The 23653-nt window shown below is 48.7% G+C and overlaps 1 protein-coding gene across 1 annotated transcript; it reads right to left on the bottom strand.

Moving 5' to 3' along the window:
- Positions 1–4436: 4436 nt before the first annotated feature.
- Positions 4437–16233, bottom strand: TMEM222 (transmembrane protein 222). Its single transcript, XM_063106381.1, has 6 exons — positions 16014–16233; positions 10042–10126; positions 8772–8803; positions 6886–6982; positions 6659–6789; positions 4437–5494 (listed from the first exon to the last, which is right to left on the bottom strand). The coding sequence occupies exons 1-6, from the start codon at positions 16205–16207 to the stop codon at positions 5407–5409; spliced, it is 627 nt and encodes a 208-aa protein (XP_062962451.1). The 5' UTR covers positions 16208–16233; the 3' UTR covers positions 4437–5406.
- Positions 16234–23653: the final 7420 nt, after the last annotated feature.

The following is a 23653-nucleotide window of genomic DNA, read 5'->3' as shown; positions in this document are numbered from 1 at the left end:
TGGCACCTGAATTTCAACGACCAGAAGAAGAGCAGTGAGGGACTAAGGCTGACTCAACCAGCAGCCAAGCCGCCCAGCAGCTGCCCCACCACAGAGGAGGAGGAGGAAACACCTCAGCAGGGCCTGATGCAAAACCGGGCCTGGACTCCAGAGATCCCAGAGCCAATTTGGTGGGCCCCAGTGGGCCCGAGAGGCCTGGGGCTTGGCTCCAGCTCCACTGCACATGCACTCTGTAACTCGAGCAGGCCCCAACCTCCAGAGCCTTGGCTGCCCCATCTGTAGAATGGGTAGTAGCCCCACTCTGTCCATGAGGAGTTGAAAGGAACTTGCTTTGAAAGTAGAAATCTTTCGGGGCCGGCCCGTGGCTCACTTGGGAGAGTGCGGTGCTAACCAAGGCCCCGGGTTCGGATCCCATATACGGATGGCCGGTTCGCTCACTGGGTGAGCGTGGTGCTGACCACACCAAGTCAAGGGTTAAGATCCCCTTACCGGTCATCTTTTAAAAAAAAAAAAAAAAAAAAAAATGAAAGTAGAAATCTTTCTAAGAACCAGAATAATGAAAAGATTGCAGACTTGCAGTTAGACAACCCTGAGCAGAGACAGTCCATGCTCTGCCACTGTGTGATCTTGAGGGGGTCTCCATGTCTCTGAGCTGCAATTTCCTCCTATGCAAACTGTGGATAACAGAGCTCAAGGAGCCTGTTATAAGGGAAATGAAAGTGCCTGGTAGAGCTGGCATATATGAGGGTACTTCAAAAAGTTCACAGAAGGGCTGGCCAGTTAGCTCACTTGGTTAGAACGTGGTGTTATAATACTAAGGTCAAGGGTCAGATCTCCATACTGGCCAGCCACCAAAAAAAAAAAGTTCATGGCAAGATAGAATTAAAACAGAATACAAACCTTTCTTATTTATTTATTTTATTGTAACAAAGTTGATTGTACTTATCTGTGGGGTACAAAGTTGAACATCAATATTCATGTGCAATAAATATGTGATGCTCATGAGAATATGAACCTTTCCACGAACTTTTTAAAAGACCCCTTGTAGTAGGTGCCAGGTGTCCCCTCCCCAACACAGTCTAGTGCCCATGGCCATTTCAGCAATCACTGCCCCTCCATGTCCACATACACCTCTGGGGTAGTTCTGGTCAGAGCAGATCAGCTCTCTCTGTCCCCTCGGCCACCCTGGGCTGCATCTGTTTGAAGAGGCCTGTGCCAAGATGAGGGTCCCACACCCTCTGTCTACGGGGAGCCCCTCTGAGCACCCCATTCTGCACCCAGATTCTGCCCACCCTGAGAACAGAAGGTTTGGGCCCTAGATTGCAGTGGCTTAAGGACATGAGCCTCTAAGGCTGCCTTCATGGTGGTCTTGGGCACAAGAGCCATGCATGGCAAGGCTTTCTGACTCTGCAAGTCTACTTCATTCCATACTGCCTGCCCTGCCCATGCCCCCCACCCCCACACCTGGAGCCCCGGTTTAAAGATTACAGCTGCCGAGAGAAGTAGGGCAGGGGGTGGATTCTGCACGAAGCCACTCATCCTCTCCCTCATCGCAACTGGCTCCCGGAGGTTCCCACTGCTCCAAGAGACTGAGGGGTTCCTCCTGCACCCCCAGCTCAAGGGCCAGCCTTCCCTGTTTATTTCTTGCAAGTCAGTCTTACTTTCTGAGTCTCTTTTTCCTCATTTATGATATGGGGGTAATAATCCCTCCTCAGAGGGTTTTCACTACAATTTAATAAGATTCCATGGGCTGGCTGGTTAGCTCAGTTGGTTAGAGCATGGTGTAACACCAAGGTCAAGGGTTCAGATCCCCATAGCAGCCAGCCACCAAAAACAAGCAAAAATGAAATCCTAGCAGACAATTAATAAACAGACACATGCATGTACATCTCAATGCAGTATCCATTGAGAGTCCACCATGGGAGCGGTTACTGTGATGCTCCATTAAGACTCCCAATAAAGGAGAGTGGCCAAGAGCACCCGCACCCCTTCCCGCCAACCTGGCCCTAGCTCCCCACAAAGCATGTTTCTCTAGGCACCCCACCCCTCCTCTGAACAGCCCTCACCCCTGGAAGGCCTCAAACTTCATTGTCTGGTCTTCAGGCTTCTAAATTTCCCTTTCTCTCTCTGATCTCCTGGCCTATAGCTGTGACTCCCCTTGACACTGTTTCTGGCCGATTCTCCTGCTCTTATTTCAACCTCAATTCATCTACCCTTCCCTACTGAAACCTTCTCTTATGTCCAAGTTCCCCATGTGCTGGCCCCAGGCCTCCTGCTGCTTCCTGCTTCTTCCTGTCACCAGGTGCTGCCCACTCTTAGCCCCAGATGCTTTCCACAGGCATCCCATCTCCACCTGCCCTCCCACTGGCCAGGTCTCAGTCCCTGCTCAGCCTCCCAGTCAGGCTTCCTCTTCTGCAGTCTGCTCGCTGCCACACTTGTTCCTTCCAGCCCTTCCCTGCACAGCACTTTCGTTTGTCATTCCTCAGGTGCCAGCCATCAGCCAGGGTAACCCTCTGGCCCATTCACAAATCTACCCCAAACCAGTCCAGCCTCCCTTAGACTTGCACTGACAGAGGTCTCACCACCCCTCGAGACAGCCCTCCTGCTTTTGGGCTGTCCAATCCCTTAGCCTGACCCCTGGGATCATCCACATAAATCTGCTGACTGTCCTTTGTCACCTATACCCTTACAGCCTTAGCTACACTCTAATTCCCGTCCCTTCCACACCCCGGTCCTTTTGTGCTCCCCGCTCAACTGCTGGAATGCTTTTCCCAGCCATCCCCACGTGCTGCAGGACTGGCTGTGTCCACCTCCAGAGTTCAGTGTCCCTGCATGGCAGCCAGTCTCTAGGCGATGCCCCATGGTTAGGAGGCAGGACCCTCGAGGCCAGCAGAGCTGGGTTAAACTTCTGGCTCTGCCACGGGGTCCCCATGTGGCCCTGCATCAGTGGCAATCTCTGTAAGCCTCACTCTCTCCCTTTATAAAACGAGGACAACAGCAGCCATATAACAGGACTGCTGGAAGGAGTGCTTCCCTCTCACCTCCAGCATCTGTTCTCCCTTTTCTTTAGTCACAGCACCCATGTTCTTTGGAGAAACAGCCCCTCCCCACTTTCATGCCTTGTGCTCCAGGAAGGCCATCCCGCAGGGTGGTTCAAGTTGGGCTCTGGAGCCAGGCTGCTGGGTTTGAACCATGGTTCCACTCTTTCTACCTCTGTGACCTTGAGTAAATGACTTGACTTCTCTGTGTTTCTTCATCTGTCAGACGGGATGACAGAACCTACCTTCTGGGACTGTTGTAGGGATAAATAATACAGTACTTTATTACAAAGTCTAGCACATTGTAAGCACTCAGTAATTGTCAGTGATTCTTATGGCACCTGTTTACATCTGCCTCCCCAAGGGAACTGTTAGGTTCTGCTGGGGCAGGCGTTGACTTTTTCTACCTATTCTGCTGTGGTTGTCCTCAGTAGTGGAACTTTCCCCCCCAACCAACTCTCAAGTGGACCCCAATATGCAGAACAGGTTTCTGAAAGTGGAATTTCTCTGAAGAGGGGAGGGGTACCTCTGCCTTGCCCTGGAAAAGTCCCAGGCTTGGAAGCCACAGCACAGCAGGGTCTGAGATCAGCTGGCAGACAGCGAACCAGGGACCTGATGGCCAGTAGCAAAAGCCTGTCCTTAAGGCCACCCTTAGGGTGAGCACCAAGGGCCCTCAGGATCCAGAGACCAAATCTTTGGCTGGTTCAACTGTAGTGACACATGGCAGGATTGGGAAAGACTTCACAGAGGAAGTAGCTTTTAAGCTGGGCCTTGGGAGGCCAGGCCATGATTTCAACAGGTGGAAATCAAAGGACCAGAGGCTGGCGAGTGCTGGAGAGCAAGGTGTGCAGAGTGTGAGGAGCCTGGAGGGCCTTGACGGCCATGGAGAAGTGAAGGCACCATGGGGAGGGAGTGACATGATTCTGGGGGTCAGCATGTAGAGCTTGGCAACGTAACTGATGGGCAAGGTGGGTCAGGGACCAGGCAGTTCAATTGGCTTATTTTAAACAGTGCTTCCCTGGGAAAGGGAATAGGTCCAGGGCTCTGTTCTGCCCAGTGGAAATCCTGCTCAGCCCCAACCCTGACTCTTCTCCAAGTGCTTCCCACCAGGGAATAAGGGAGGGAGCTAAAGACCACCATTCATTCAATAGGCACTCACTAGCTTAAAGGAGGAAGCTTTGGAATGGTGGATGTGGGATGGCGGGAATTCCCACAGCCTGGGCACAGGGGCAGGGTACCCCTGAGGGATGCTGAGTCCCTGGAAGCCCCAGGCACTGGACACGAACTCAGCCATGGCACTGGCAACCAGACACCTTGCCAAGGGCAGAGGAACCCAAGAACAACAAGAAGACAAGGGGGCCACAGAGAGAGAGAAAATGACAAGGCACCCTCTGGAGTCAAAAGTCTTTATTGTCCTGTCCAGGGAGTCCCTCCCACAGGAATCCATGGAGGAGGGGGTAAGGTGGACAGCATAGGGCCCTCTTTCACAATATGAAGAAAAGGGGGAGCTGTAGTCAGGTGGGAGGAAACAGCTCCCCTCCAGCTCCTGATGGCCTGGATGCTCTGACAGGCCACCCATAGTTTGAACCCAAGAGGTACCATCACCAGCACGAGGCCCATACCTGGGGCCAGGGCCAAGTGTTCACATTGCTCTGGTCTACAGGGGCTCACTCCAGCACACGTCAGCTCCACTCAGCTCCCCAGCCAGTCCCCAAACTGCCAGGGGAGATGGGCTCAAGTGCTGAGAGGCCCTCAGAGAGGGGGAAGTGGGGGTGTGCATGGACTGGAGGGCATGAGATGGGGCACAAATCACCCCTAGTGCAGCTTCTGCAGACATCTGAAGGAGGGGCCCACCCGGCCCCTCTGGGCTATTCTAGAGGCCTGTGGTGAAGGCCCTGGGACAGCTTAGCTTAGAGACTTCTTAGTCTACCCCACCCCACCCTGGTACCAGAGCTAATAGCAGAAGCGCAGGCTCCTCATCAAGCTCTGGTTCAGGTACTGTCTTGTCTGATGGATCCAAACGTCCTCCCCTCCCCACATAGGGCACTGGGCTGAGGCAGAAGGAGCCCAGCAGGTAGTGGCAGGAGAAGCCCTACAGAGGGAAACTAAGGCCTTTCCAACAGATGAACAAGGATGGTACCTCAAGGGCAGGAGTCACAAGTCCAGGGAGGGGACAGGGAGCTTCTGAGTAGCCACTGAGACACAATGAGCAAACATCCCCACCCCATGTTCATCCTCAGCCCAGACCCCTGGGTCCAAAACAGCAGGCCCAAACCTGCCTTTCAGGGTGAGGAGAAAAAATCTAGAACCAAAAGGTGTGGCGGCTGCTCCTCAGGAACCTGGTGGATGTGGGGCTAGTGGGCAGTCATCACCGGAGGTTGAAGACCAGGCTGACGGTCAGGATGAGGCCGAGGAGGAGAACAAAGGGCAGCCAGGTCTTCACAAAGGCCCCAACGCTGATGGAGAGGGAGAACAGTGCACAGGGGCCAGGGTTGGGAGCAGGCATGTGGCTCAGAGCCCCATCCATCCACAGACCCTGGCAGGGCTGCCACTCCTAAGGAAAACCCTGGAACCACTCCCCCACCCCCAAACTTGGTCAACCAGGGGACTGGGACAGGCCTGGTGCCCACCATGGAGGAGCACTAACTACAGTCCCAGGCAGGGGCTGTTTCAGGCTCGTGGGGGAGATCTACTGACACCTCGCTGGTTGGCTATGGGAGATATGCTCGCCTTCTCTGGGCCTCGCTGGATCCCTCCATAATCACCCGTCTCTGGGGAGTTCTCCAGCAAGAGGACCAGGAACTTCAGTTTGGGTGTGGAAGCCATGAGTGCTCGCACAGTGTGGTGGCTGGAGCCAAGGAGTGCAGGGGAGTCAACCCTGCCTCTGTCTCAGTATCTGTGTGACCAGTTATATTCTTCTCAGGGGACCTCTAAAAGCCTTCTGGGTCATAAAAAATACCTGACAGTTTCCTTTTCTAAAGTTCCTAATGATGAGCACAGCTAAGAGGAAAGATTGGAGAGAGGCAGCCACACTAGGCTGGGTATGTGCGGGCTCCCAAGTCTGGGTTCTGCTGTGGCCATGCTGTGGGACCATGGGTGACTCACTCAACCTGTCTGAGCTCTTTTTACATCTGAATTGGGACAAATGCCTTCGACCTCACAGGTCATGAATGAGGCTGTGGCTTCAAAGTTTCTCCTGGGTCACCACTGGGGCCGATCTACCCAGAACCCTGCCTCTGACTAGGGATGCTTGGGAAGGGACCCTGTAGGGTGGTCACACACTATCCTGTGACGATCTATCTGTTCCCTTTCTCTGAGCACAGGGCTCTGTAGACTCACAGCCTCCCCGAGGAGCCAGAATCATCACCCCCATTTTACCAAGGGCAGCTGCAGCTTAGAGAGGCCAAGGCAATTACCCAAGGTCTCATTGTGAGCAAGTTGCCGAGCTGGGCTTCAGAACAACCACTTCCCTCTCCACTAGAAACTCAGCTAGTCATTCTAGAACCTTCACAGCTCCAACTGTCCCTGCTGACTGAAGGACTCCAGAAATGGCCTTCTGGGACCCTTGGGAGAGCAGCCGCAGGGGAATGGGCAGGTGGGTAGGTAGGAGGGCAGCTTACCCGACGTACTTCCCATACAGCAGGCAGAAGAAGCAGAGCGTCACCATATTCCAGTTGGTGCTGTTGTTGTAGCGCATCAGGTTCAAAGCCAATGCCACGTGCGAGTGGCAGTTGTCACAGCAGAGATTGTGCTGGAGGAACAGGAAGGGTTGGGTCAGGATGGATTGCAGGGAACCTCCCACTCTGGTCCCCACTTCAGGAGTGCAGCCCTGTCCTGGGCCACCTACCATCCGGTGCTTGTACTCCTCAGAGGCGTCATGCACAGCCGTGTCCCATGCATTGGGGCCGCTAGTGTATACCTGAGCAGGGTCCAACTTCCAGTACCTGAGGGGAGAGAGGGGGTCTGCACACTGGCTCGGCTCCTTGTGGCCCCTCAGCTCTATGAATGATCTCTGCAGCTGTGGGTGTGAGCCAGATGCAGGGCAGGAGTCACGTAGCAGACAACTGGGTGAGGTGCCCAGTGCTATGGTGGATCCTGGGAGGATATAGATCCAACTCTGTTGGGGGTGCTATGTTCTGAGTGCCTGGTCTCCCACAAATTCATATGATGAAATCCTAACCCCCAAGATGATGGTGTTAGGAGGTGGGCCCTTTGGGAGGTGATTAGGTCATAAGGGTGGAGCCCTCATAAATGGGATTAGTGCCCTTATTAAAGAGGCCCAAGAGAGACCCCTCATCCCTTCCACCATGTGAGGACACAGTGAGAAGCTGCTGTGGACTCCACCAGACACAGAATCTACTGGCATCTTGATCTTGGATTTATCAGGCTCCAGAACTGTGAGAAATAAATTTCTGTTGTTTACAAAACACCCAGGCCATGGTATTTCGCTATGGCAGCCTGACTGGACTAAGAAGGGATGTGTGAGAAGGCTTCCTGGTGGTGACACCTGAGGCCAGTCTGAAGGAAGAGGGGTTAGCCAGGCACAGAGAAGGGAGGTGGGCATTCTAGGCTGAGGATACAGCTCGAATAAAGTGAGAAGCATAAAACTGTGCAGCGTGTCCCAGAAATTAAGTGACTGAGCACTACTGGAGGATTCAGAAGAAAGAGGGTGATGGAATGCTGGCAGGTGAAGCTGGAGATGCAGGCAGGGGCCACATCATGTGGGGACTTGAATGTCACATCGAGTTTACCCTACAACAAGCATTCTCCCCAAGTCTCCTCACACATCTAGCTGGGGTGGGTGGGTGAGAAGCGGTGGAACTAAAGCCCATAAACCTCAAGATGGTTGAGAACTGCTATTCCAAGCAATAGAATGCCCCAGTGGATCTCAAGCCAGGGAGTGCTGGGAGGCCAGAGTGCCCTCTGGCTGCTGTGGTGGGGAATGGCCTGGCGGAGGAGGCTAGAGATGTGAGATGTGAGAAACCAAGAGGGCCAGGACTGGGGCTGCTCCTGGGCTCCTGCCTGGAAAAGGGTGCTCTTAAAACTGTCCTTGAAAAGCAGCTGGCAGCAAACACCTGGCCCAGACACTCCTGGACCAAATTTCCATCTGCCCGAGGAGGTCAGAGCAGGGCTCAGGGAGCCCCACTCCAGGCCACCTCTGCTGTGTGGGACACTAGCTCCTCCTCGGCCCCTGTCCCTCTTGGTGCATCCTTGGGCAAAGGGCACCTGATGCTATTCTGAGAATATTGATGACTGCAACATTGTCACAAGGCCGGCAAAGACTGAATGAAAAAACGAAGACCAAAAACCCCAAATCAAACCTGCAACAGCTCCCAAATAATGCTTCCCTTATACCTTCAATGGCTTATTCGCTCCTGAAGGCCAGAAGAGTCCAGATTGTAGAGGAAGACAGACATGAATGTAGGTCCAAGCCCTGCCACTTCCTAACTGTATGACCTTGACCAAGTCCCTTCCCCTTACCATGAAGTTGAAAACACAGCCTTATAGAGATGAGGCAAGGCCTGCTGGTCTATGGGTAAAGGCCCTAGCTAGAGACTCGTGCAGTAGGTACCCCGAACAGGGCCACTATGCCCTGGTGGACCTTGGCCATCCCTCCCCACTACACCCCATCCTCAGGGTGCTGGCTCCTGCTGTACCCCAGCAGGCCTGGCTGCTGCTCCCTGCAGGAGGAATCTGGCCCTAGCGCCAGTCACAAGAGTGTTCATCACTTACTTGGCAGGTTTTCCAAAGGCCATGTTGTCTTCCTGTTGAGGAACAAGAGCAAAGGTCAGTGGGGAACCTACATCCAGGCCAGATGACAAATCTGGATGAGTGACCGAAGTGCAGTGACTAAGAATGGGTATGTCAGGCGTGAGCAGAAGCGGGGCACAGCCCTGCTCTGGGGCTGACATGGTATCTGAAGTGCTAGTAGCATGTGGCAGAAGTGCAGAGAACACTTCATTGGGAGACCAAAGACTCGGGGTTCCAGCTGTCACTGCCCCTCTGTGTGGCACCTTGGAAATACTCTCGCCCTTTCTGAGCTTTATTTCTTCAAGTTCTCTGGTCAGTCTTCTCTGATCTTTGATCATGGGCAGGTGGTTTCCTTCATGGTGTAAATGAGGCCAGCCCTCTAGCATCCTGACCCAACAATGGTGGCCTACATGGAGCCCATTTCTGTGTCTGTCAGTCTGACTATATTCAGAGCGGAACGGGAGTGCTGAGCCCAGAGAGGCTTCCTATGAGGCAGACATTGCAGTGAAGTCCTAGACTCACCCCATGAGACACAGTGACAGGTTCTGGGTTCAGGATCAGGAGACCCTGCTGACAGAGCTGGTCAAAGATAAATTATCATACACATATATAACAGTGAAAGTGATGGATGTGAAAGTATTTTTCAGTGCAAAGTGACAGATCTTAGCTGTGTTGAGATGATCATGACAACTGTCAACATAAACAGGCTGGGGCCGCCACACCTCTTTATTCCAGCCTCTAACACCTGGAAACAGGCAGGGCAATAGTGCTCACCTGCAGCTAGCCCACTGGACCAGTCTTGGTCACACCCCCAGGCAACAGACTTGAGAACACAGCTGTTTTACTCTAGAAGCCCCACCCCCTCTTCTACATGGCCACACCCAGGGAACCATGTCAGCCTCTTCTGTCTCCCAACCATAACTCCCACCTTCCAAGTGCCCAGAGATATGGTTCCTGGATGATCTGACTCTCCACTCTTGCTTCTAACCCTTACCCATGTCTTGGTACCCAAAGGGTGGGGGCAAAGGGCTGGGTCAGTTACTTAAGAATCCTTCTGGCCACACTGCCCTCCTGGCCTGTCCTGGAGACAAGAGAAGTGGGGAAAGGAATCAAACACTGGTGAGGGGCAGAGGGCCAGGACTGTGTATTATCTGCATTCTCCTGGGCCTGGGGAAACAGAAAGCCAGGCAAAACAGGCCAGACTTCCACTCAAGCCTTGGAACCTCCAAAAGGGGGCAGAATGAGGACTCACCGAGACAAAGTAGGGGCCAGCGAAGTCCCGAATGACTCCTGTGGATGTGCAGATGCCCATGTGGCCAATGATGGGGAAAAACCACCTGAAAGGAAAAAGGACAAGGAAGGGACAAAACATAGGTCTTTCAGCCAGTTAGACAGATGCTGGGGACACTTCATCCAGTGTGGGGGCATGTGAATATAATTTGTGAGGAGTTTCCATCTGGGCAGCCCTGAGATGCTGGAGAAGCATAGAGGAGGGGCAACTGCAAGTCAGCAGCACAGTGGGCTCCCACTGCACCCCCAGATGGCTATAACTCAAAGGACAATAACACCAAATGTAGGTGAGGGCGAGGAGCCACCAGAACTCATCCCCTGCTGGTGAGAGTACAAATTGTTTCTACCATTTTGGAAAACAATTTGGCACTATTTTCTATGCCTCAGCAGTTCCACTTCCAAGTATACATCCAACAGAAACAAGGGCTCTGCCCTCCAAAGCCATGTAGAAGAATGTTCACAGCACTTTTATTCAAAACAGCCAGAAATAACATTTGTCAAAACTCACTGAATTAGGGCCGGCCCATGGCTCACTCAGGAGAGTGTGGTGCTGATAACACCAAGGCCACAGGTTCAGATCGCATATAGGGATGGCCGGTTAGCTCACTAGGTGAGCGTGGTGCTGACAACACCAAGTCAAGGGTTAAGATCCCCTTACCGGTCAAAAAAAAAAAAAAAACCAAAAAAAAAAAACTCACTGAACTATACAGTAGTCCCCCTTGTCTGTGGTTTTGCTTTCAGTGGTTTCAGTCAACTGGTCCATAGTGGTCCGAAATATTAAGATATGTTAAGAGATAGAGAGACCACATTCACAAAGCCTTTATTACCATATATTGTTATAATTGTTCTATTTAATTATTTTTGTTGTTAATATCATACTCTGCCTAATTTATAAATTAAACTTTATCATCAGTATGTCTGTACAGAAAAAAATATAGTGTAAGGTTCTGTACAATCCGAGGTTTCAGGCATCCACTGGGGTCTTGGATAAGTGGGGACTATTATAGTCTTAAAATGTGTACATTTTATTGTATGTAACTATATCTCAATTAAGTTGACAAAAAAATAACTAGAAATAATTCAAATGTCCAAAAACAGTAAAATGAATAAGTGAATTTTGGTATAGTCACACAACAAAATAGAACATAACAATGAAAAAGAACAAACTTCCACTACCCACAACACAGACTCACAGACATAAGGCTGAGAAAAAGCAACCTTACACAAGAGCATACAATGTAGTGTGCCATTTATATGAAGTTCAAAAGGCAAAACTAATCTAGGACTAAAGGCCAAAAGAGGGGTTACCTTTACATTATAATCTTTGTGGTACAGCTGACTGGGAGGGGGAGCAAGGGGGTCCTTTGGGTCCTGGAAATGCTATCTCTTTTTGAGTGGTGGTTACAACAGTGTGTACCTATGCAAAAATTCATTGAGCTATACACTTAAGATTTGTGTTCCTTATGGTATATAAATTATACCCCAATAAGAAACCTTAAAAACAAAGAGGGGGGGCATTTAAGGCAATCTGTGGTGATGGGGTAGTTCAGGGAAAGCTTCCCTGAGGAAATGATGGAAAAATAGTATATGCAAGGATAGAGATCAGGACAAAAAAAGCATGGGGTATTCCAGGAACTAAAAGTTCCATTAAAAAAAAAAAAAAGCATTTAAAAATAAACAAAACTCAGATGGACTCCAATATGCAATCCACAGGAACCCCAGATCTGTCTGTAGTCTGAGAACAATGACCCTACAGGGCCTGGGTGCTGGAGAGACTGCTCCAGCTTAAGAAGGCCTCACAAGGCCAGCAGCCAGGTCCTGGTCTCAAGGCTGCTTGGGTACAAGCACAAGTGCTCTGCTAGGGAGAGCTCTGCTAGGAGGTCACACCTACAGATGCAGCTCAAGGAGGCAATACGTGGGGCTGCAGCGGAGTTGGCAAAGACTTCATAGAGGAGGCAACTTTTAACCTTGACCTGTGAAAAAGACCGGACATACACAGGTGAGAAAAAACCTCTAAAGCAGGAGAGCGTTGCATGTATCTGGTGAATGGGAGGGGTAGAGGCACGCAGGGAAGGAGGGAGGGCAGTTCAGAGGCTGCCTCTGTAATACTGGGCAAGAGATAGTGGTGGTCCTGACTAGAGTCCTGGCAGTGAGGTGGTAAGAAGCAAAGGGACTGATTTTATTTTTTATTCTTAAAATTAAAAAAAATTTTTTTGGTGGCCGGTCAGTACCGGAAACAGAACCCTTGACCTTGGTGTTAACAACACCACACTAACCAACTCAGCTAAGCAACCAGCCCAAAAGATCTTCAAAAGGAAGACTGGGCAGTGTTTTATGACCAACAGGACAGAGGTTTTCCAGGTCTGCAGCCTGAGGACTTGAGAGGATGGCAGGACTGGAGAGGTCTTTTTTTTTTTTTTTTTTTTTTAAAAGATGACCGGTAAGGGGATCTTAACCCTTGACTTGGTGTTGTGAGCACCACACTCAGCCAGTGAGCGAACCAGCCATCCGTATATGGGATCCGAACCCGGGACCTTGGTGTTCTCAGCACCACGCTCTCCCGAGTGAGCCACGGGCCGGCCCTGGAGAGGTCTTTTGGAATAGAATTCAGATCCCATCATTCCTTCACTTGGCATCCATTAATGGCTTCCTATTACACTTACAATACACTTCAAGTCCTTCTTAACAGTTTGGCTCTGACCTTGAACCTCATCTCACTCCCCTCTCTAGCTACATTGCCTGCTAGTGCTTCCTCAAACACGCCAAATCCTCCCACCCCATTCTTTCTTTGCATTTGCCCAAATTTCCTCTGTCTGGAGCACTCTGCCTCTGGAGGTCTGCACAACTAGCTCCTTCTCATCAATTAGGCCTTAGCTTGACTGTCAGCTTTGGCGGTCTTCCCTGAACCATGCCTCCTAAAGTAGCCACCCACAACCCCAGGCACCCCAGATCCCGTTCTTCTGCTTACTTACTTCCTAGTACTGTCTTTGCTACTATCTGAAATTATCTTGGTTACTTACATGTTGACTGCCTGTGTCTCCCCAATAGAATGTAAGCTCCCAGAGAGCAAGGATTTTGTATTATAGTAGCCCCTGGGGCAGTGCCCGGCATACAGAAACTCAGTAAATATTTGTTGACTAATATTAATGCCCTGCATTTAAGAGTGGAGTCTGGCTCCGATGTTAGATGAGTTGAGTCTTGACTTTGTTTTGGGCGCGTTACTCATTCCCTCAATGGAAGGCTATTGTGAGGATTAAATAGGATATGCTTGTAAAGTGCTCAGAATACTGCCTTGCACTTGGTGGCTGCTCAGTGTTGTTATCCTGAAGTATTCAATAAACACTTGCTATCTGACTGACAACTGACATGGAATAAGTTGCTGAAGATCCATAGCGGCCACAGGATGGACACTCAGAATTACAGGAAAGAAAGTAACTCATCTGGCTTCTCAGACCCCGATCTCATCAGGAAACCCACCCTCCCCAATTCCTGTCATCTGGTTGGGAGGAGGTCTGGGTTTGGCCAGTACTCCACATACCACAGTTGTGTTGGTGGTTGCAAACAGCAGAGCCCTGTGCCTTGCGAAGCTCCAGAGAAGAAACCCTCAAACTAGTTTGTCAGTCTGGAAACTTCATGAAGGCTAGCTCCAGAGCAGCTTTGTGGACTGCTATCTACTCAGGACCTAGTATGTAATAGGTCCTCAATAAATATTTATTGAATGAATAAATGAGTTATTGACCCTGGAGCTGTATCTGGGAAGGTAGAATATCTCCTTGGGAAAAGTCCCACACTGGTTTCTAAGTCATTATTTCCTCATCTATAAAATGGGGAAGATATTCCCATACCAGCCATCTGCCCCCCCCCAAAAAGGGTGTGTGTGTGCGCGCGCGGGCGGAAATGGCAGTATCTATTTTCATAGACTGATGTAATGAGACAGTGAACATACAATGTTTAGAACAGAGCACAGAACAGAGCAAGTATCCAGTCTTAGCTATTTGTATTAGTAGCAGTAAGTATTATCTGATTTTTCCTGAAGAATTATCAACATCTCTGAGGGGACAGACAGATCTTTGGATGCAGTTTCCTCCTCTGCTCCCCGCTTCAAAGACAGATGACAGTTCCCCATGCCACATCTATTCCTAGCTCTGTACTCTCTGTCAGCAATCATCACAATGCACTATGATGGTTAGTCTACCTGTCTGCTGGAGAGTGAGTCCTCTGAAGGGAACATGAGCCCTTTGGGGACATGGTGTCTTATCTTAGTTTTACGAACACTTGCACATACATCTGAGTAGAATTGAGTGTGAGCTGCTTGTGGCCAGACAACTGGGGGTCATAGTGCAGAGCCTCTGAGGACTAAGCCACAAATGGTGTTTTTGAGAATGGGCGAAGGCCAAAGAGATCCTAGGATAGATAACAAGAGAGGTTTTAGCAAAACCAACACATTCCTTCAGTATCCTTCCCAGTTACTTTCTTTCTTTTTTCGGGGGTAGGCTGGCTGGTACAGAGATCTGAACCCTTGACCTGGGTGTTACCAGCACCATGCTCTAACCAAATGAGCTAAGCAGTCAGACCTCCAGTTACTTTCACATTAACATTTTATTTTCTTCATAGCACTAATCACTATCAGAAGTTCTATTAGTTTGCTTGTTTACTGTCTATCTTCTTCCACCATGACAAACTCTAAGAGATCAAGTACCATACATGCTTTATTCACCACTGTATATTCTTATCACCTGGAACTACCTGGGCATATAGGAGTCATTTAGCAAATGTGTTAAAAGAACAATGAATGAATTAATGAACACACTTTCTTAAAAATTTTATTTTTAAAGGACTCAGATTTAGATTCTCTTAAACAAATGCATAAAAGCATTTGAAAACACAAAACAATTTACATATTTTAACATAATACAAAAATTAAGATCATCTTAGGATTAGCAACATATAAGGCCAAAACCAATCCCCTGTCCATGCCACTATTTGGTTGTTTTCAATAGAGAGAACAAATCTACCCCATCAGGTGAAAGGGGATAAGATAAGAAAGTTATAGTCAGAAGACTGAGTTTTGAATACCTTTGCTTATTGGGGTGTGAACTTGATCAAGACACAATGTTACAAGAGGCTCAGCTTTATTATCTGAGAAAGTAATTCCTCCCTTAGAAAATGGCTGTGAAATTCACAGAAAATGGGTGTGAAAGAGTTTGGTAAACTGTCCAGGACTATGAGGAGTGGTTATTAACTGTCAAGGCTAAAGCAGCAGGGCAAACCACCTCCCTCCACCCGGGGGCTCCTCGCTAAAAGGGGGCAAACAGTACCCGAGCACCTGCTTCTCTCCTGACAAAGGCTGATATTTTAGAAAAACTCTGGTCTGGGAGGCAGCCAGCCTGGGACCGCTTCACAACTAAGATGGTGTATGAGAAAAAGGGTTGGACTCCCAGATTTCTGGGGGCCCTTCCAATGTTGACATCCCAGGAGCCAGTGTGGTCCCCACCAAACTCCCACTCTTATTTCCAGATCCAGCAGGACGTTTGCGTAGAGTAAGCGATCAGTAAGGATTTGCTCAGTGAGTGAACAAACCAGTGAATGAATGAAGATGTCTCCTCAGACCGGGTTAGGGGCCCCTCTTCTGTACGCCCGCAGCTCCTGAGCCTCCCAGCCACAAGACCTTTCCAGCCGGGCTGCAACCGACTTTCTCCCCTACTAGACCAGGTGTAAAGAGGGCAGGGATTGTGTTCTAGCAGTCAGCGGAAAGTGGCACCGCGCGGGTGGCGGGGTTCTGGTGACTGGGTGAGGCGTGAGGGCCGGACTCGAGGGAGGGGCTAGCTGCGCGTCGGGGCCGAAGGCTGGCCCGGGCCTGCCCGAGGACGCCGCGCGGACTCCAGCTCTCCCCGGACCCTCCTTGTCCCCGGGCGGACACCGGAGGAGACTCACGTGAGCACCGGGATGGGCGTCCACACCACGCAGTAGGGGAAACGGCTCCGCTCCACGTCCATGGCGACGCCGCCCGAGCAGTTGTACTGTTTCATGTCCGTCTCGGCCGCCGTCGGCGCCTCCACTTCCGCCATCCCGGGCGGGGGCGGTGGTGGTGGCAACAGGAGCGGAGAACTTCCTTCCGCTTCCGCCATGCTGCGCGCGCCCCGCTCCGGCAGGCCCCTGCTCGGACCCCGTGGCGTCACTTCCCGGAGGTGGGGTCCGCCCCGCTTGGCCTTCCCCCCGGGAATTGGAGCCGTGTCCTTTCGGGGCCGGCCAACCTCGCCCCGCTCCCTGAGCAGCAACCAGCCCGGTCTTTGCCGCCTACACCGTGCGGCCGCGGGAGAGACGCCCTCAGGCAGTTCGCAGTCTAGCGCCGGAGACCGACGGAGACCTGTAATTCAGTACGCTGATGGCTCCTAAGAAGGGTGGTACAGTAGCTATTTATTGAGCGCTTCTTAGGTGCCAAGCACTTGACATACATTGTTTCTAATTACCATAAACTGACTAGGCATGCAAATTTAGGTACTTTTCCCCCCATGTTACAAGTGAGAAACTGAGGCTCAAGAGATGAGAGGCCACGACTCAAACCCGTCTTTATATCTCCCTTGGCCTTTTCATACTGTGGTCTCTCACGAGGTAGTGGTAATATCAAGGAAGGACAAACTGTGTGTGTGTCTCTGTGTCTGTGTGTCAGTAGGGGAGACTTGCCAGAAGATGAAGATAAGATATTTGAGCTGAGTCTTGATGTTTGCCAGGTGGCACGGGGGTGGGGCTGGATGGGTGCAGCCAGGAAGGCCCGTGCAGAACACTATGTGCAGGAGAGTGTGAATATCATTCCTGCTGGATGGAGTAAATCACAAGCCTTAGATGTGATCCGATCCCTTCATCGTACAAATGAGAAAATTGATGCTCAGGGAAGTAAAATAATTGAGATCACACACAACCATACTTTACAGAGAGGCCAGGCTCAAATGGCAGAGTCTTTTGGCTTCCTGAAGGATGTGAAGATAGAAAAAGGAAAGGAAATCTGCTAGGATGGGAAGGGGGAGTGGGGAAGATAAGAAGGAAGGCAGCTGCTAAAAATCAGGCTAAAGGAAGGTATGGACAAATCTCAGGAAAGTGGGAGCTATGCCTTTTTGGAAAGGTCTTTCGTCCATTGAATTACCCTCCCTCAGCACTGATCTATGGAAAGCCTGCTCCCCTGTTTTTAGCACCTAATATTTTAATGCATTTGGGGGGGAGGCATGTCTGTCTCTGCTATGGAACTCTGAGGTCCTTAACTTTAGTAGTTAGCACAGTTCCTGGTGCAGAGCAGATGCCAACTGGATTAGTATATTGATTTATTGAATGATTGAATGAATGGATGCTTTATAAAGACGTCACTGATTTCACAGCTGAAGATGATTTTAGCCCACTCAAAATTATTTAAGCATGTTTGAACCTCTCGTGATCCTTGTGCAGTGTGTGATCCTTGAAGAGCAGCAACCAGCATCCAGCACAGGGTTTGGAGTAGATTAGGTGTGCAGTATACATTTGTTCAATAAATTACATTACTTCTTGATTCAATCACTGTAGTTATCTAATCTGTTTTGGACCACAGGTTCCAAGAAAGGCTTGTGCCTTAGACATCTCTGCCATTATTGTCAATCCATAATTCTAGCACAGGGCTGGTAGGTCCCCTTTAAACATTTATTGTATGTATGGATGAATAAACAACCAAAATAAGTCTCTTAGGGCCTGCCACAAATTTGATGGTACTGACACAAATATTATATTTAATCTGACAACCATCAATGGCTTCCTGTTGCACTTAGTTTAAAACAAGGTCCTGTATCATCTAGACCTGTGACCTTTTCTTGTTATACACTACACTACACTACAGCCACTCTGGCATTTTCTCAGTTCTTCTCATGTGCCATGTTCTTTCATATCCCAGGGATCTGGCACACACTTTATCTCTGCATGAAATGTGCACACACCCCCACCCCACCCCCCATTTAAAATAACTTCCATTCATCCTTCATGTCTCAGATTAAATGTAACTTTCTGAGAACCCATCTCTGGCCTTCCAATCTTAACTAGGAAGCCCCTGTTAATCTCCCTTAAAACACCTTGTTCTTTTTCTTCATTGCATATTTGTTGCTATGTACTGTTTGCCTTCCCCACTAGACTGGAAACTCCTCGAGGGCAGACTATATTTGTCTTGTTCACTTCTGTAAACTCAGTGCCTACCTAGTATAGTGCCTAGCACATGATATTGTTTAATAAATACTTGTTAATTGAATGAATGGCAAATACTTATAGGCTTGGCATCACATGCTGACTGCAGACAGTCTGAATGCAGGAACCTAGCTTGTCACCAACTACCTATCAGCGTCCCAAGCCTTTTAAAGGGGCTCGTAGAGGTTGGTGGGCACAGTGGTCAGGTGTAGGGCCTGTCCAGAGAGCCCTAGCAGCTGCAGAACCAAGGGCATGAGGAGGGCCAAGTATCTGGAGGGAGAAGCCAGCTCCTTCTCTGACTCCTCTGGGGCTTCTCTCCCAGGCTTGTCCCCCACCACAGGGCCCCATCTCACACACACATCACCTTGGTTCCCTCAGCCAATGTAACAGTCTTCCTGGCCTGTACCCTTGCATCCTCTGTTACTGCTTTATCACCCATAGACAGATGGGAAATCCCCATCAGACCAACACTTCTTCCAGGCTCAGAGGATCACGGCAGGGTCCTGGAGGAAGCTCCTCTTACAGAGAGCTTGGGAAAGGATTGATAGGGTTCACGGCTACCCCTCCCCCAACACACACACCGACCTAAAATAGGAATGACCATCTGGATCCACTTATGGGGCTGGCTGGGGGAGGGAAGGATGGCAGAGCTGGAACTGTCAAGCTGGGAAACCTTCGAGGGTAAGATGCTGCTTGTTTGAAGGGTGAGCTTGGGGCACTTCTTCTCTTGGTGGGAGTCAGGGCACCCCCTCAACTGACCCCATGTACAAGTCCCCAGGGCTCACAAACCTCCTCTCTCAGGCCATCTCACTCTCTGGCATTCAAGGGCCCCCAAGGTCTGGTCCCAAATTTCCTTTCCAGCCTCATCTCTCACTGTCGCTCTCAGCACTCACTAGGAGTTAGCCTCACTGGCCTATTTGCCCTTCAGAGAACAAGCCCTGCACTTCATACCTGTTTTTCTCACACTGTTCCTTCATTGGAAATGCCCTTTCCCTCCTCTTCTACACCATTTTCAAGGTTTCAGGCAAATACTCCCTCTTTGCTCCCAGAGCACGAAGGCTGTTTCCACCTATTGAATATTCATGTATACTTGCATTTGCATTAGTTGTTTACAGGTCTGTCTCTCCCAAGAGACTGTGAACTCCTTGAGAAGGGGACCAATTGGATATATTGGTCCCTTTAGCCAGCAGGGCACCTGGCAGAAAGGAAGTGCTCAGGGAATGTCACTGGAGCTATTTTTTGGCCATAGATGGTCTCAAGGGCGCTGGGGAAGAATCACCTCAGTTGATAATCCAGGGAAGCGGGTTGAGCCAGGGGCTACCTCGGTAGCAGGTTGGTGGAGCTGCTGGACATGATGCAGCATGTGTGGCCTATGGGAAGGCAGTGTTCTCCTGCAGCCTTTCTGCCCAGCTCCCTTATCACTCTCTCTGGCTCCTGGAGACTGGGCCTCTCCATATGGCTCCAAACCTTTCCATGGTGAGAGGGGACTAAGGGGGCCAATACAACTCGAGAACAGACCCTCTGGCCTTCTACACATCAGAATTCACAAAACTATTTCCTTCTCCACTCCATTTTATAGATGGACAAAGGTTATAGAAAGCACGGCAAGGACCAGAATTTAAGTCTCCTACTTTGGGGTGGGCAGTAAAGCATGATAGTTAAACATGCAGACTCAGGAGTCAGCTAGTCAGTCCAGTGTTTGAACCTTAGCTCCGTTGGTGGTTGTCACACCTTCAGAAAGCAGCTGAACCTGTCAGGGCATGTTTCCTTATCTCTAAAATGGGAAACAATAATTCACATCTTGTAGGGGGTCTTGTGAGGTTTGATAGTCTACACCTGAACAATACCTGGCCTAAATAAACATTCAATGCTACCTCTTATAGCAGTTAAAACCACACATGACCACTGTAGGACTCTTAGCCACTTAAAAAGCACCTTGATATGCATTATCTCACTGTGCTTTGGAGCCTTGTTACTACTCAGTAAGGTAACTAGAGCAGGTGGCAGTATACCCAGTTCGCCAATGAGAATGAACACAGAAAGATTCAGGGACTTGCCTGAAGTCTAAGCACATATTAGAGTTAAGGTTCTGACCTCCAACCCTGGGCTGTCTCTGCTGGTGACCCCTTTTAGGGCCATTAAAGGATGATGAGGAGAGACCAGCCTGAGAGTAAATAAATCACCATATAATAGGTATAAACTAGCCTCATTATGACCAGGACCTATTTTATACATTATATAAAAAAGAAATGAATGGGAGCAGGAGGCAGAACAATCAAGTGGCACTTGCCTGCCATCATGCCCATCAAAATGCCCTCCTCTTGCCCACCTCCTCTGCCAAGCATGTTTGTATTCCTAGGCCTGGCAAAGAGCCTGGCACATGGCAGGGCACTCAATGGCAGAAGGTACTGAGGAGGACTCATGTTTCACAGTGAAATCCAATGTTCAGGGACCATGCACAATCCCTGTATTTACTATTCCACATCCTCCAGATTAATCTGGAGGAAGCAGGAGGACAAAGACTATGTGTGCATTTTCTTCAAGCCAGTGCCCAGCCCAATGTCAAGCACACAGTAGGAGCCAAAAAGTATCACTACATTCAATTATAAGAAAATAATTTCTAAAGAATTGGACTAGGAATCAGAGATCGGGGATCCAGTCCTGGCTTTGCTGCTAATTCTCTGGGGATCCTCGGGCAAGGCAAGTCCATCTCTTTTCCTGCTCCTCTTTGGGACTCATTGTCCCTATTTGTACAATGTGGAGATAAAACTAGATCAGTGGTTTTCAGTTCTGGTTGAATATTAGAATAAATCTGGAATATTTTAAAATAATGGGTGAATGTCTGGGCTCTACCTCAGACCAATTAAAACAGAATTTGGGGCCAGCCTGTGGTTCACTCGGGAGAGTGTGGTGCTGATAACACCAAGGCCACGGGTTCAGATCCTATATAGGGATGGCCGGTTAGCTCACTGGGTGAGCGTGGTGCTGACAACACCAAGTCAAGGGTTAAGATCCCCTTACCAGTCATCTCTTAAAAAAACAAAAAACCCCAGAATCTTTGGGGTGGGGCATGGGAAGTTTTAAAAGCATCCTGGGTGATTCTGGTGTACAGCCAGGCTGAGAACCCCTGAGCTGGGTGACTTCCCATTTCCTTTTAAGTTCTGCAACCATATTTTAGCATACTCCTAAGCACAGAGACAGGCAGCAGGTCTCTGGGGCCATACCTGCCCACCACAAACACGGTAGTCCCAATTTCTAACGTCCATTATACTATACATTCGCTTTGTGGGCTTATCTGAGCTGCAGGCTATCAGCAGGGCTCGTGAGAGCTTTGGATGAATGACACGTGGAGGGGCTTTAAAAACAGATCACCACCGATCTTTTTACTCTCTCTATAGTTTTGCCTTTTTCAGAAAGTCATATAGTCGGAATCACACAGACTGGCTTCTTTCACTAAGCAATGTGCATTTAAAGTCTCCCATATATTTTTGTGGCTTGATAGCTCATTTCATCATGAATAATATTCCATTGTATGGCTGTATCACAGTTTATCCATTCACCTTTTGAAGGACATCTTGGTTGCTTCCAGGTTTTGGCAATCATGAACAAAGCTGCTATAAAACTCACATTCAGGTTTTGTGTGGACATAAGTTTTCAACTCCTTTAGATAAATACCGAAGCGCCCAATTGCTGGATGTGGTAACAGTATGTTTAGCTTTGTAAGAAACTGCCAAACTGTCTTCCAAAGTGGCTGTACCATTTTGCACTCCCATAAGCAATGAAAATAGGAATGAAAGTTCCTATTGCTCCACATCTTCATCAGCATTTGGTGTTGTTAGTTTTTATTTTAGCCATCTTGATAGGTGTGTAATGGTATTTCATTGGTTTTAATTTGCAATTCCCCAATGACGAAGTTGAGCGTCTTTTTATATGCGTATTAGTTGCCTGTATATCATCTTTGGTGAGGTGTCCGTCAGATCTTTTGCCCATTTTTAAATTGAGTTGCTTTCATATTGTTGAGTTTTAAGAGTTCTTTGTATATTTTGGATACAAGTTCTTTATCTGAAATGTGTTTTGTAAATGTTTTCTCCCAGTCTTTGGCTTGTCTTTTTCATTCATTCTCTTCACAGTGTCTTTCACTGAGCAGAAGTTTTTAATTTTAATGAAATCAAACATATTTTTTTCTCTCATGGATTGAGCTTTTGGTGCTGTGTTTAAAGTCATTGCCAAACCCAAGGTCACCTAGATTTTCTATGTTATCTTCTAGAAGTTTTATAGTTTTGTGTTTTACATTTAGGTCTCTTATCCATTTTGAGTTGGTTTTTGTGAATGGTACAAGGTCAGTGTCTAGATTCATTTTTTTGCATGTGGATATCCAGTTGTTCCAGCACCCATTTGTTGAAAAGACTAAACTTTCTACATCGAATTGACTTTGCTCCTCTGTTAAAGATCAGTTAACCATATTTGTGTAGGTCTATTTATGGGTTCTTTATTTGTTCCACTGGTCTATTTGTCTATTCTTTTGCCAGTAGCACACTGGCTTATTGTAGCTTTATAGTCCCGAAGCCGGGTGGTGTTAATCCTCCCACTTTGTTCTTCTTCAGCTTTGTGTTGATTATTTTGGGTTGTTTGCCTTCCCACTTAAACTTTTGAATCAGATTGCTGATATTCACAAATAACTCCTGGGATTGAGATTACATTAAGCTATAGATCAAATTGGAAAGAACCGATGTCTTTTTTTTTTTAAAGATGACTGGTAAGGGGATCTCAACCCTTGGCTTGGTGTTGTCAGCACCACGCTCAGCCAGTGAGTTAACCAGCCACCCCTATATAGGATCTGAACCCGTGGCCTTGGTGTTATCAGCACCACACTCTCCCAAGTGAGCCACAGGCCGGCCCGAACCGATGTCTTAATATTATACTGAGTCCTCCTATCCATGAACATGGACTATCTCTCCATTTATTTTGATCTTCTTTGATATCTTTTATCAGTTTTATAGTTTAACTCACATAGATCTTGTACATATTTTGTTAGACTCATACCTAAGTACTTTTTGGGGGGGCTGAGGGCTTAATAGGTGGAGCACAGGGTATTTTTAGAAAAGTGAAACTATTCTGTGTGACAGTGTAACGGTAGATACATGACATGCATTTGTTTTTGTTTTTGTGGCTGGTCAGTTCAGGATCTGGACCCGTGACCTTGGGGTTATAAGGCTGAGCTCTAACCGCTGAAATAACCAGCCAGCCCCCATGACATGCATTTGTCAAAACCCATAGAAATGTACAACACAAAGAGTGAACCCTAATGTAAACTATGGACTTTAATCATAATGTATCAATGTTGGTTCATTAGTTATAACAAATATATCACACTAATG

Source organism: Cynocephalus volans, chromosome 8 (genome assembly GCF_027409185.1).
Source record: "Cynocephalus volans isolate mCynVol1 chromosome 8, mCynVol1.pri, whole genome shotgun sequence".
Classification (NCBI taxonomy): Eukaryota; Metazoa; Chordata; class Mammalia; order Dermoptera; family Cynocephalidae; genus Cynocephalus; species Cynocephalus volans.
Note: the sequence above shows the minus strand (reverse complement) of the source record. Positions and strands in the feature narration are given on the sequence as shown.

Excerpts from the sequence above, each read along its gene's own strand:
- TMEM222 (XM_063106381.1), bottom strand. The coding sequence starts at position 16,207 with ATGGCGGAAGCGGAAGGAAGTTCTCCGCTCCTGTTGCCACCACCACCG. Across the intron at positions 10,127-16,013 it reads ACGCCCATCCCGGTGCTCAC|GTGGTTTTTCCCCATCATTG; the intron begins GTGAGTCTCCTC and ends TTTTCCTTTCAG. Across the intron at positions 8,804-10,041 it reads CTGGCCCCTACTTTGTCTCG|GAAGACAACATGGCCTTTGG; the intron begins GTGAGTCCTCAT and ends GTTCCTCAACAG.